Source organism: Hesperophylax consimilis, chromosome 15, assembly GCF_061612785.1.
Source record: "Hesperophylax consimilis isolate HC1 chromosome 15, BYU_Hcon_1.0, whole genome shotgun sequence".
Lineage (NCBI taxonomy): Eukaryota > Metazoa > Arthropoda > Insecta > Trichoptera > Limnephilidae > Hesperophylax > Hesperophylax consimilis.
The window spans coordinates 33561823-33576697 of NC_142850.1; the positions used below are offsets into that span (position 1 = coordinate 33561823).

At 35.1% G+C, this 14875-nt stretch overlaps 1 protein-coding gene across 1 annotated transcript; it reads right to left on the minus strand.

Moving 5' to 3' along the window:
* Window positions 1-1829: 1829 nt before the first annotated feature.
* On the minus strand, window positions 1830-14420 carry LOC149417650 (uncharacterized). The gene is made up of 4 exons (XM_089640607.1): window positions 14290-14420; window positions 12328-13392; window positions 3903-4043; window positions 1830-3005 (listed from the first exon to the last, which is right to left on the minus strand). The coding sequence occupies exons 1-4, from the start codon at window positions 14299-14301 to the stop codon at window positions 1938-1940; spliced, it is 2286 nt and encodes a 761-aa protein (XP_089496733.1). The 5' UTR covers window positions 14302-14420; the 3' UTR covers window positions 1830-1937.
* Window positions 14421-14875: the final 455 nt, after the last annotated feature.

Here is a 14875-nt window from a genome sequence, read left to right on the forward strand (position 1 = left end):
GTGAGTTCCACTGCGATACCTCAAGGTAATCATCGCCACAAAAAAACGAATGAGTACTCAAAACGATTTTATGCACTTTCAAAATAGTTAACTTCCTTCTTTTCACCTTTCAACTAGATTATGTACACGAATAACACCAACACCTTGTTTCCAAGTATTTCAAAGGTAATTCCAATCATGTTCCAATTCTTTTGTTTTCGAAACAAATGCACTCGAATTTGCACTATCTTCTTGCCATTGTTAAATTTTTAAAATTCTTTTCCAGCAAGGTGGTGGCTAGGGATAGGTAGGAACTGGATAAATTACATCCCGGTAGGAAATTAACATATTCTCATTTCCAAACCAAACAACACATCTATGATGTGTAGCATCATTTTTCTTCCTGAGCTTTCTGGCGTCAAGCTCAGTTCCAAAGCCTCCCCGGATTTGGTGGTTCTTGGAAGCTGTCACCCATCCACTGTTTTTCTTTTTCTTTTCATTTGTATGAGCTTTTTTATCCAGTTAAGAATTTTTCCTCATAAAACACATTAATTTAACATAAAATCAGTCATGTAAATACAACCATGAAATGGTAATAGTAATAAGGCCAAATGAGCTGCAGTACTAGTTAGTTAGATACATGAAAGGGTATTGTTATAAGCCCTAGCAGTTGAAGGATTACGAAAGAATCCATAAAATCAAATCAATCAAAAATCAAGCCCGCACTTCTCTTCCAGTCATCAGCTTATCTCAAACATGTCATCTATCTTATGATGATTAATTTTTAAAGTACCTAATAATAATCACATCTGTTCTGATTATTGTTGCTACAAGCAAATATTGTTATAAGCCCTAGTTGGTTTTCTTTCATACATTTTGTTTTATACCGCGCTACGAAGTAAATACCTACTGCCAATATTTTACTAAAGTTGGATATATTATTAATATTCTAGGGTGTAATTGCTACGGTTCCATGATAACTCAACACAGTGACTATTCAACACACCTTTAAAAAATTATATAAAGTCATTAAAAACAATGAAAAAAAAAATTAAACCTAACCTAACCTACTTAACCCAGTTAATAAAGTTTTTGTTTCATCACTTTCCATGACTTTATATAAATTTTTAAAGATGTGATGAATTATCATTTTGATGATTTATCCGGTCACCATTTGCTACATGGCGTGAGTGGTTTATTTATGTACAAGGCTATTGGAAACTTTAGCTAAAAGAGTAGGAAATGCAACCCCAAAAATCAATCACCACAATTGTTTTAGCCGTGAGAATCCTAAATAATTTTATTTGTCATGTTGAAGAACTATTTTTCATACCATTGTTTAAAATCAAACACTGGCCTTTTCTGATAATCACTTATCTACTTATCTATTCTTCGATTTCCAAAAGAGAAACAGCGGAATTGTCACACAGTGATTGGTGCTATTGAAATAATAAAATTTAAATTAAATTTAAAATCATTATTTGTGGTACACAATCTGAATTATCGAAATTATTATCTATTATATTTGTATTTCACTTTTGTTTTCGGTAATGAATGAATGCGAATCTTGGAAGCGGAAATTAACCCACTTCCCGACATCCGTTCGAGCTGAAACTCAGGAGATAGCCAAAAACCATATTCTAAAATAGATGATTCTTCGTGAAATGGTTGTGTAGGTTGTTAGTTTGGATACATTAGGTCTTTTGCAAAATGTAAAAAAAATACAGTAAAATGTTCTAAGGAACTAAAGCTTCTAAACCAACCTTATTACTCTCTTTGCCATGTTATGAAAGTCAAAGTCACTAAAATGTTCTATGGACGGGGAAAAGAAAATATTACAAATAGGTATGTACGTTTTATGTTTTTTTATTATTCGTTAAATAGTTTACTCGATCAAATCCTCGGTGAAATATAAAAATGGAATAAATAGAATGATTCATTTTGAAAAATAATTTAAATTACCATTGGTACACTTGCTGGGAATAGGGAGTGGAGTACACGCTGGGAAGCGGGTAGGTAGTGTAAGTGGTGGTCGGCACTTTGTTCACCAGCTTGGCGTCATAGGAGCTGGTGGCGGCGTAGGAGATGGGGGCGGGCTTCACGTACGAGGCGTAGTAAGAAGGGGCGGAGTAAGCCACGGGAGAAGAATAGGCAGATACTGGACTGGCGTAAGAAGCGAGGATGGGCGCGTTGTAGGAAGCAACCGGGCCGTACGAAGCGATGGGAGCAGAGTATTGCGCGATAGGAGCGGAGTACTGAGCGATAGGAGCGGAGTACTGAGCGATAGGAGCGGAGAATTGAGCTGGGTACTGAGCGATGGGAGCGGAGTACTGAGCGATCGGTGCGGCGTATTGGGCGATCGGAGCGTTGTATGTAGCGGGGCCGGCGTACTGAGCAATCGGCGCTCCGTATGAAGCGATCGGGCCATAAGCTGTAGCGACCGGTCCGGCGAGCTGAGCTACTCCCGGGCCTCCGGCGAAAGCTCCATCAGGACCGGCTACGGCGAGGAGGCCATGCTTGGAATCCACGGAAGGACCTGGCACCTGGGCTTGGACGAGAGAATGTCCGTGCTCTACTTTGGTGACGACCGGGGTGTGGTGAACCAGGGGAGTAGCAATGGCCAGGGGTGCGGCAACCTCCAGAGGAGTGGCTACTGCGACAGAGGCGGGGGCTACGATACCGACGGGACCAGCGACAGCGGTGTGGGTTGTAATTGGGGATCCAGCACCGAGAACGACGGGTTCCTTCTTGACGACAGCATTAAATCCATTGACATCATCGGCGGTGTAGTCGACTGTCCTCTTGGTGCCGTCAGGGTCCACCAGGGAGTAAGATCCCTTCACGGAGTCTCCGATGCGAGTTTCGTATTGGCTCTTGAAGTCTCCCGTGTTGGAATCCTGGACGTCATAGGCGTAGGCGTATTGAGGGTTGGAGTCGAAATCTGCTTTGACTGCAGCCAAGGGCGCCGCGTGGAGGGGTAAGACGCTCGACCTCACGCAGCCAACCAAAGCTACCAGTACTAAAACCTGCAAATACCAAACATTTATTAAAATCTGCTAATCTTATATCAAAGAAATTTTGTGTATCTTAAATTGAAATAAAATAATTTTTGGGTACCTATTAATAGGAAGTAAAATGAAACTGAGCTAGATGATTAATAGATTTAAAAAAAATCACGTCAACAATTTTTTTAAGTTCATAAAATTTCAGTTATTTTGGCACGCCATCATAAGGCAATTTAAAAAAAATAATGATACTGACTTATTGAATATGAATTTGTCACTTTGGAAATGAAAAATAAATATAAAATAAAATACAGTTCTTATTTTATTTAGTTAGCACGTATTTGAAACGAAAATAAATTAAGGTGTGATTATTTTCAAAACGTGAAGAATTTCGTATTTAATGCGAATATTTAAAAAATATTTTACTGGTTTTTGGAATTGAGAAATATAAAATATTTTCAGTAATAAGATTTAAAAAAAGAAGTCAAATCACAATTTGGACGCCGCGACGCCGGCTAGGAAAGCAAATTTAAGCTCAATTTTAAAGCGCGCGTAATTGATGATCGTGACTGTTTTTGAAATTTCAAAGAGATCAGGCAAATTGAAATTGGAACACAGAAAATAAAACATGCTTCAAATTGTAAACACCAACAATTAAATACTATTTGAAGCGAAACACAAGAAAAAATAACTCAAAGTGATTCAAAATTATTTAGAACGCATTAAATTCATAAAAAACTTAATTTTCGACAATCGAACACTTTTAAATTAAAAAAATTAAGATTTAAAACAATCACATTTTGAATTGAAAATGGAACTCGAAATTATTTCTCTATGATATTTGAACAAACCGCACGACTCGAACCAAATAACACTAATCTTGCGAACAAGATATGAAATAATAGCTGAACAATGTACCTTGAAAGCCATTTCTATCCTCTTGTCGATGAAACTATCTCGAATGATGTGTTCCCAGAGCTCGCTCCGGTTTATATATGATTCCCAGATCCAAGTTTGGTCCGCCCATAATACTGCAGGATATGTCCGCCTTCTGTCTTCCTACACCGCAGCCGGTCGTGACCTTGCTCGATTAAAATCAACGTATGTCAAACTCAAAACGAGATATTGGCGATAATTCTTTTTCAGAAATCTCACCAGGATTTGCAAATTCGTCGTTACAAATTCCTACCACCAGCATCCGGATCTGCTAAATTGGATCAGTCTTTATTGATTCATGGTCCGGTTTTTTTGGATTCGATTGATGGTTCAGATCACAGCGTGAAATTGTTTTATTTTTGGAATAAGCTTTTGAAGTTTTTATAATGTGAAATTGTTTATTGAATTGATATGCAGATTTTCCTTGGAATTGTGTAAAATCGACAATATTATTATGACGTTAACACGGATTTTAGAATGTAATTCTTGTAAAGGCTTTTAATCGAGAGTGAATGATTGTTTTTTTATCGAATTGGTATTTTTGTCGTGGAATAAATGAGATCACTGGAAAATGTGATCAAAATAGTGCAAAGTGTAATATATATAATTTTACATGTAATAATGAAAGTGAAGCTTATTCTCCATGAACTTGGGATAAAATTATGGGTTTATAGACGTTTACGATATATGTTTTTGTGCAATCTGTCGTTGCTTTATTCAGATGTAGCTAATTTGCATCCATTTCTAAGTAATAATTTACTATTATATGTTAATTATTGCTAATTCGGTCACTGATGTAATTTAGTCATACCTACCTAAAATTTATAGGTACATCCCCTTTATATATTTTTTAACAATGCAAATAATACGTACGAGGATGTCAGCATTATTTAAGGAAAGGTAGTCCCCATGCGGGCAAGGGAATAATTTCAAAATATTTTTATTTATTAGATGTAGGTTAGACTCCTCTTCTCCATTGGTGCCTTCAACATTCACCCTGTCCTATTATGTACCACAAACATCTTCTGTCGATCTTTTCCTTCATCAGGTAATCTTGTATTTTTGTCTCTCCTCATAATTTGACTAAGATATTATTAGTGCTAGGTTAGGTTGAGGGAATATATTTTCCTGCCTAAGTTTTCTGCACTAGATACTGTAATTGAATAAGAAAAAGTTACTGTTTTATTTGCTATATAGTTATTTATTTGTATCATTACCGCATTTAGACTTTTATATAACATAACTTATAGTGTAAGACACAAATTAAAATACGAAATTAGAATTGCATAAGTAATAAAGTTCACTTATGAGCTCGTAAAACAGAAAATAGAAATTGTGTAAATAATTTTTATTTTTCATTTTTTTTCATCACTTTGTGATGTCATTATTTATTTATTGAAAGGACAAATAACTTTTTTTACATCAGTTTTATTTATATACACCATCTGCATGTTTCGTGAACGATGTATATAAATAAGTTATTTGTCTTTGTAAATAAAAAGCAAAATGAGATCCTGTTTAGATAGTACAACATTGGAATGTCAAAAAATATGTACATGGATACTTATGTATAAAAATATATGTACTTAAGATAAAGATAAGGCACAGAGTAAATACTTATGTGTTAGTATGTGATAAGTAAAGTATATTTCAAAAAGTCAAAAATATGTTTGGATGAGAATTGTTATAAAGTTATAAACAGCCCCTATGAGAGTATAAAACAGTACCTAATAGAAAATAAAAAGTGTAAATAATAAAACTGTAAGAAAGGTTTTAGGTGGTACGCCTGCTTTTTGAATGTGTAAGAGCGAGATGACAGATCGACGTATAAAAGATGATGGATGCATCTGCTCGCTCTCTTTTCCCAACCAACAGCTAAGAAGATAGTAGTAGACAATCCCTTCTAAAGTGTTAATAAACATTCTATCCGCACACGCGTATAATTATTGAGATCCTCACAGTACCACCAAGTCTGTATATAACAAAAACAAACAATAAGATTCTGTAATTAATACAATGATGCAACTGTAAATAAATATAAAAGATGCAATTACAAGAATATTTAAGCCACTTTTTAGTATAAAGAATATTTAAGACAAAAAACCTAATTTCCAATGAAAAAATTGGCAACATGTAAAATACCAAAAATAAAATTAACTGTAAATAGCAAAGCAAGAATAACCTCTTAGATATTGTGTAATTAATATGACCTTTCTTATTTACTGAAAATTCGTGGGATATTTCTAAATTACAAAACTCATCATAAAAATAATAAAACATAGTATGCTGTCCTAATATTTCTAATGCAGACAATGCTGCATTTTTTCATGACGCCTTGCTCTCAGTTGGAAGGTTTTTCTGTCTTTTCGGACTGATTTTCCGTATGAATTTTTCCATGTTTAGTGACCGCATCTAGATAATCAGGTATTCATAATCTACTTCTTCACTTCTCCTTCTCTATTTCCTCCAGCCTCTCAACAATACCAATGACGTACCTAAGTGTTATAATATTGCATAATGTGACTTCGGGTGATGATAAGCTTTTCCGATAATCCACATATATTGGATTATACATATATTTTAAATTATATATTGAAAATAGTAAAAAATTATGTTGTTTTTGTAGGCGTAGAAGCCGTAGCTTTTTAAAGCTTATCTTGCTTTAGTCTATCATTAAGTCCGTACATTTTGAGCTTGAAGGCCACACTCGTACGATGAAGAAATTATCGCAAACTTTTAATTGAGTTTACGTAGGGGTAACGAAAACATATAATCATTACCTACAAACAGGTTGACTGGTATCTAGTATAAAATATTGGGAATAAAGGACGTGGCATCGTTTCACATAGCAGTACTTTATTCTTTCGTATTTGGGTAACAGGTATTAGGGGCTTGCTAGTATCGTATCGCTTATAGCCTTTGAATCATAGACATTCAAAAGAGTTTACTCGTTCTAACGTAAAATCTGGGTATCATTTCGACGATCTGGAGGTGAACAATGTGACATCTTTTTAGTTCCAGGAGGGTTTGAGAATGCGTTGAATAAACTACGATCAGTAGTACGTTGACCGCCGAAGAGCGCACAATGAAATAACCAGACCATACACAAAAAATAAAAGTTTGCTAAAATAAGGTTTGCAGGGCAGTCCGTTGTGGGGCTTTTCTGCGCGGGTTCTAAATGTTCATTTTTCTACAAATCGGTTTGCGAAGCGACGCAAAAATGATTGAGGTGAGTAAAGTATAACACATTTGTAAAAGTGTCGTAACTAAATAGTGTAACAAAATATACGATTTTGGAAACAATCCGGAGCTTTTTTATGTTTATTTTATTATGGTTATGTACAATTTTACAGCAATTAGCGCGCAGTTGCAAAAATGACTGTTATTCGTAAGCAGATTTTATTTTCGAACACTAGATAATAATGAAATGAGAGAATGAGAGTTGCCTGTATCATAACAGATTTCTTTTTTGAAAAATCACGGTGAAGTTTAGTGTGAAATCGCTACTTTCAATTAATTTTTAATTAACGATTTGGAATACATTATTAATACCAAAAAATATGCATTGGATGAATTGAAGTTTTTCTTATCGTTTAGCTTGTGTAGAATTAACATAAAATTGTCAAATATGTTTTCAAAAAATATAAGCACAAACTACAAATAAATGTTTTTTTCATTAATTTATTAAAGCCTATCACAAACAACTCTTTAAATATACAATTTTAAAATTTACCAAACTATCTGAGATAGTTTACCTTGATTAAGGCGATGCCATACGTAGTAATGCAAAATCACGTGTTTTTGGTTTGAAAATTTGGTCGCCTATAAATGTTTCAGATGCTTTAATTAAATACTGCGAGTAGAATACATCTTGGCCTTTGAAACAATCGAGTATTTTTTAGATAAGTCTTTTTGTAAGCCCAGAAAAAAAAATGTATAAGGCCTATGAAAACTGCTTTAAAGTTCAAAATCTCCTACTTACGAACCCATTTTCGGTTATGATTTTATTGTATAATGTGACAAATTAAGTTATTTATAAAATGATCGAAAAAAAATTAAATATTTATGCCTGAACATTCACAAAATAAAATAAAAATAACTTTTTGGCCATGTTTTTTTCTTGCATAAATCAAAACAGGCGGGTGGTGTTAAGCGGGAATTTAAACCTTATCGCCATCTACGTAAGGGTTATTATTGATAGCGGCTCAATTTAAAATATTACACGACGTAGTGCATCGCCTTAATTTGATTCTTTATTACAAAATTATTCACAAAATAAATAAAAACTACTTTTCGCTAAAGTCCAGCGTTTCTAGAATCTGTTTGCCAAGCGATTTTGATGCTTATTAACCTATATTCGTTGCAATATAAGGAACACAAAGAATATACACATTTTTTGCTTATCTCCACTCCTCGCAACTTAATTTGTTCCCCTCTTCCTCAGTGTAGAAGACTCATTTGACCTGATTGGTGGTTTGATTTCAGCACAGTTCCAACGCATACCTGTAAAATAGATTTATCCATTTGAATAGAGGGCTTAGCAAGAACGACTCTTTGCTGAAATTCCACCCTGCTCTAATTATTGCGGCTGCATAGTTATTATGGTTAAAATAGTTCATATATGCACATGGTTGGTAAATGGAATGTCCCTTTCTGTCGCTCCGGACATGCGTGGAATATTCGAAGGGTCCTTGTTCTCTCGACGCTTTGTCAATTATTCCATAATCTTCGTAAACGCTATATTAATTTATCACACACAACATACAAGACAGAAGAAAATAAAAAAAAACAGAGAAAAAAATTGTACAAAATAAAAACACAGAATTGTATAAAGCAGTGCTCCGCAACCTTTTCTCACCTACGACACACCAAATTTCTTCCTAGAATTCCGCGGCACACCAAAAGCTAAAATATATAGATATTTAATTGATACACAAATTTTACAATAATTTCTTGTTTTTTATTTGAAAAGTATACACACATACATATAAATATAACATATTTATTTTTATGCAATCTTAATAATTATTAAAAAATAATAATAAAATAATGAGCGATTAATTGTTAAATTATCCTGCGCTTGTTTCAATGAACACAAGTTTTATATTCGGCTCGATTTTTGACAGCCCCACCCGAAGTTCTTGGTCAAGACCTTTTAAGCATGACCGCCTATCATTTTTAATTAATACAAGCGTTGAAAAACTTTGCTCACATAAATATGTCGTTGAAAATGGAAGTAGTGTTAAGAATGCTTTCACGGAAATGTGAGGATATTCTTTTTAACGTAAATCCAGAAAACATCTAATTGATCTTCGGAGAAGTGAAGTATTAATGTCATGTAATTATTTAAACCTGTAAATTCCACTCGAATTTGCAGAGGCAGAGTGCTTCCGTAGAATTTATTGCATTGGTTGCAAAAGGTTTTCGAATCCAATAGTATTGTTCCGTATTAATGGAATAAAAATATTGACCAAATTTCTGCTGAAGCATACTTAAATGTTGTTGGGCCAGATCCACAGTTGATTGTTTGTTTTCAATTGTACTATGATTGATCCTTTGGTACATTTCCAAACATCCTTTTTGCAACTCTTTCTGCCAAAGTTCGTTATTAAGTTCATTCAAATGCTCGAATATATCAGCCACGTATGCAAGTTTGGCTATCCAGTAATTATCATCGAGGTGCTGATATAGTTTGGGAATATTTTGAGTTAAAAGAAACTCACACACCTCGTGACGAAGCTCAAACAATCTAGCCAAAACTTTGCCTCGGGATACATTTCTGCACATTATTCCAGAAGATTCGCGAGTTTAGGGCTCTTGATTTAATTATGTTTACAATTTTAATGCTTTCATTCATCGTGTTTAAAAGTTCCTCCGGTAAATTTTTGACCATCAATGCTTCTCGATGTATGCAGCAATGTGTAAATTGTAACGTTGGATTTTTTTTTTGTTTTACACAAGAGACAAAACCCTTTTTACTACCCGTCATTGCCGCAGCGCCATCCGTGCAAGCAATTAAATGGAGCAATACAATTGCTCCATTTAATATTATATATTTTGAAGAAATCATCGGTTACTTGAAAAAATTCTTCACTGGTAGTTCGCTCTGGAACCTCCTTACAAAATAAATAATGTTCTTTAATAAAGTCAAACTAATCAACTCGTCAACGAAAAGTACAATAGCTGTCAACTGTGCTTTATTTTTAATATCGGTTGTTTCGTTGATCTTAAGTGCAGCCAATAACAGTTTTCTAATCAGTGTTTCTAATATATTGTGAATACGTCTTTTAACAGTATCTGCAGACAATGAAAAATAGACAATATTATGAAAAATATTTTCTCATTGTGTATTAAATACATAATGAAATATTTTAAAATGTCAAATACATTGAATTTGCCCGCGGCACACCTGTGTCCGGCTCACGGCACACCAGTGTGCCGCGGCACACCGGTTGCGGAGCACTGGTATAAAGGAATCTGAAATGGACAGCTTAGTTACTAGTGAAACTGAAAATGTACCTAGTTTAAGCATATTCGAAGAAAAATGTAAAATTATGTATGTAATAAGTATAAGAAGTGAAAATTAAATTGTAAAAATGTACATATGTTTATATTAGACCACATGAGGTTGATCTATTTTATGTGTAATAAATAAATAAATTTATTTGATTATTGGTAGTTTTATGTGAAAATATGCACCGATTTAGACAGCGTACTATATAGGTACTATAAATAATTATATCTTTATATTATTTTCAACCACTATTATCCAAATTACTGTCCACTCAGTAAATCAATCCACGTTATTTCTAATATTGATACAAATTACACGAGCTTACATAGAGATAAATCTTTAAAAAACACGAAATATTTGATTAGCTAAAAGCAATACAAACATTTTTAGTTTTACATAATAAAATCAGTTTGAAAAAATGACAATAGCTTACTAATGAAATTCTCACAATAAGTCACAGCAGGGTGCTAAAATAAACAAATTACAAACACGTTTAATTTTAACCAGTTATCGAAACAGGGTCTCAGAAGGTTAACTAAAAACACGAATTCAATTGTTTTATTTCACATAGTTGTTTCGATATTGTAAATATTATTTTTTCCAAAATTGACCTCTATTGCGTCCTTCAACATTATTTAACATTGATTACCAGTCACCGTCTATTTATGCTTCAACGTGTGTATTGTATTTCGTAATACCGATTCTCCGAAAATAATATTTGTTCAAAATTATTCAAGTTGTAATGAACGAGTTTAAATCTAAATTATAAAGGTGAAATGTTCCCAGAATATAGTAATTAAAAATAATGAAGATTCTCCTCATTACACATCAAGAAGCTTCAGGAAGCTTTTACGACTCATTATAATTCTCAGCTACTGGTTTTTGGTTTGTAATTGGATACTTAAAATTAATAGTTTTTCTATAATACTGAAGTTTATCTTCTCTAATCGGGAAAAGTTAACTCATTATCGGTGATATTTTTGTCACTGTACGAGCAGTTTTTGATAGATGAGATTCATAGATAGCGTTAATTTAATTATTTTATGAAAATACTATTTTTGTCCGTATGAAAACTCAAATCTTTTCTTCTTCTTTATGTGCCGTATCAGGTCCCCCCGACGTTGGCGATCACTCTAGAAAATGTCTCTTTGTCTTGCGCTGCCCCGAATAGCTCCTTCACACTTCTAATGCCGGTCCACTCTCGTATATTTCGCAGCCAAGACATTTGTCTCCTACCAGGCCCTCTGCGACCCTCTATCTTGCCTTTCAATATTAACTGGAGCAAGTGATACTTCTCCCCTCGAAGTACATCAAATCTTTTAAGAAAGGCATATAAATACAATACTGTATCGGTGATTCAATCCAAAGGAATAGGTACATGAAAATATCAACGGAAATGAATATACATACATAAGTGTCCTAGCATTAAGTCTTTTGTCACGTAATTATAATATTTTATTCCACTTTCTCCAGAATAATGACGTAAAACCATTTACGTCATTATTTAAGATAATTGTAGAGACATAATTTTAAAAAAATATGTAAAATCGTGGGTTTATTTACTTACTTAATTCATAAAAATAAAAATAGCTCGGATAATAATTGTATTCATACAGATAGAAAATGTGCACTGTGGCAGAAATTTCAGTCCCAACTCCGTTAGCGAATGAATAGATCCTAGATGAGTACTTCAGTACTGCATTTCTTCATGTTATGTTATGAAAGTCAAAGTCACTAAAATGTTCTATGGACGGGGAAAAGAAAATATTACAAATAGGTATGTACGTTTTATGTTTTTTTATTATTCGTTAAATAGTTTACTCGATCAAATCCTCGGTGAAATATAAAAATGGAATAAATAGAATGATTCATTTTGAAAAATAATTTAAATTACCATTGGTACACTTGCTGGGAATAGGGAGTGGAGTACACGCTGGGAAGCGGGTAGGTAGTGTAAGTGGTGGTCGGCACTTTGTTCACCAGCTTGGCGTCATAGGAGCTGGTGGCGGCGTAGGAGATGGGGGCGGGCTTCACGTACGAGGCGTAGTAAGAAGGGGCGGAGTAAGCCACGGGAGAAGAATAGGCAGATACTGGACTGGCGTAAGAAGCGAGGATGGGCGCGTTGTAGGAAGCAACCGGGCCGTACGAAGCGATGGGAGCAGAGTATTGCGCGATAGGAGCGGAGTACTGAGCGATAGGAGCGGAGTACTGAGCGATAGGAGCGGAGAATTGAGCTGGGTACTGAGCGATGGGAGCGGAGTACTGAGCGATCGGTGCGGCGTATTGGGCGATCGGAGCGTTGTATGTAGCGGGGCCGGCGTACTGAGCAATCGGCGCTCCGTATGAAGCGATCGGGCCATAAGCTGTAGCGACCGGTCCGGCGAGCTGAGCTACTCCCGGGCCTCCGGCGAAAGCTCCATCAGGACCGGCTACGGCGAGGAGGCCATGCTTGGAATCCACGGAAGGACCTGGCACCTGGGCTTGGACGAGAGAATGTCCGTGCTCTACTTTGGTGACGACCGGGGTGTGGTGAACCAGGGGAGTAGCAATGGCCAGGGGTGCGGCAACCTCCAGAGGAGTGGCTACTGCGACAGAGGCGGGGGCTACGATACCGACGGGACCAGCGACAGCGGTGTGGGTTGTAATTGGGGATCCAGCACCGAGAACGACGGGTTCCTTCTTGACGACAGCATTAAATCCATTGACATCATCGGCGGTGTAGTCGACTGTCCTCTTGGTGCCGTCAGGGTCCACCAGGGAGTAAGATCCCTTCACGGAGTCTCCGATGCGAGTTTCGTATTGGCTCTTGAAGTCTCCCGTGTTGGAATCCTGGACGTCATAGGCGTAGGCGTATTGAGGGTTGGAGTCGAAATCTGCTTTGACTGCAGCCAAGGGCGCCGCGTGGAGGGGTAAGACGCTCGACCTCACGCAGCCAACCAAAGCTACCAGTACTAAAACCTGCAAATACCAAACATTTATTAAAATCTGCTAATCTTATATCAAAGAAATTTTGTGTATCTTAAATTGAAATAAAATAATTTTTGGGTACCTATTAATAGGAAGTAAAATGAAACTGAGCTAGATGATTAATAGATTTAAAAAAAATCACGTCAACAATTTTTTTAAGTTCATAAAATTTCAGTTATTTTGGCACGCCATCATAAGGCAATTTAAAAAAAATAATGATACTGACTTATTGAATATGAATTTGTCACTTTGGAAATGAAAAATAAATATAAAATAAAATACAGTTCTTATTTTATTTAGTTAGCACGTATTTGAAACGAAAATAAATTAAGGTGTGATTATTTTCAAAACGTGAAGAATTTCGTATTTAATGCGAATATTTAAAAAATATTTTACTGGTTTTTGGAATTGAGAAATATAAAATATTTTCAGTAATAAGATTTAAAAAAAGAAGTCAAATCACAATTTGGACGCCGCGACGCCGGCTAGGAAAGCAAATTTAAGCTCAATTTTAAAGCGCGCGTAATTGATGATCGTGACTGTTTTTGAAATTTCAAAGAGATCAGGCAAATTGAAATTGGAACACAGAAAATAAAACATGCTTCAAATTGTAAACACCAACAATTAAATACTATTTGAAGCGAAACACAAGAAAAAATAACTCAAAGTGATTCAAAATTATTTAGAACGCATTAAATTCATAAAAAACTTAATTTTCGACAATCGAACACTTTTAAATTAAAAAAATTAAGATTTAAAACAATCACATTTTGAATTGAAAATGGAACTCGAAATTATTTCTCTATGATATTTGAACAAACCGCACGACTCGAACCAAATAACACTAATCTTGCGAACAAGATATGAAATAATAGCTGAACAATGTACCTTGAAAGCCATTTCTATCCTCTTGTCGATGAAACTATCTCGAATGATGTGTTCCCAGAGCTCGCTCCGGTTTATATATGATTCCCAGATCCAAGTTTGGTCCGCCCATAATACTGCAGGATATGTCCGCCTTCTGTCTTCCTACACCGCAGCCGGTCGTGACCTTGCTCGATTAAAATCAACGTATGTCAAACTCAAAACGAGATATTGGCGATAATTCTTTTTCAGAAATCTCACCAGGATTTGCAAATTCGTCGTTACAAATTCCTACCACCAGCATCCGGATCTGCTAAATTGGATCAGTCTTTATTGATTCATGGTCCGGTTTTTTTGGATTCGATTGATGGTTCAGATCACAGCGTGAAATTGTTTTATTTTTGGAATAAGCTTTTGAAGTTTTTATAATGTGAAATTGTTTATTGAATTGATATGCAGATTTTCCTTGGAATTGTGTAAAATCGACAATATTATTATGACGTTAACACGGATTTTAGAATGTAATTCTTGTAAAGGCTTTTAATCGAGAGTGAATGATTGTTTTTTTATCGAATTGGTATTTTTGTCGTGGAATAAATGAGATCACTGG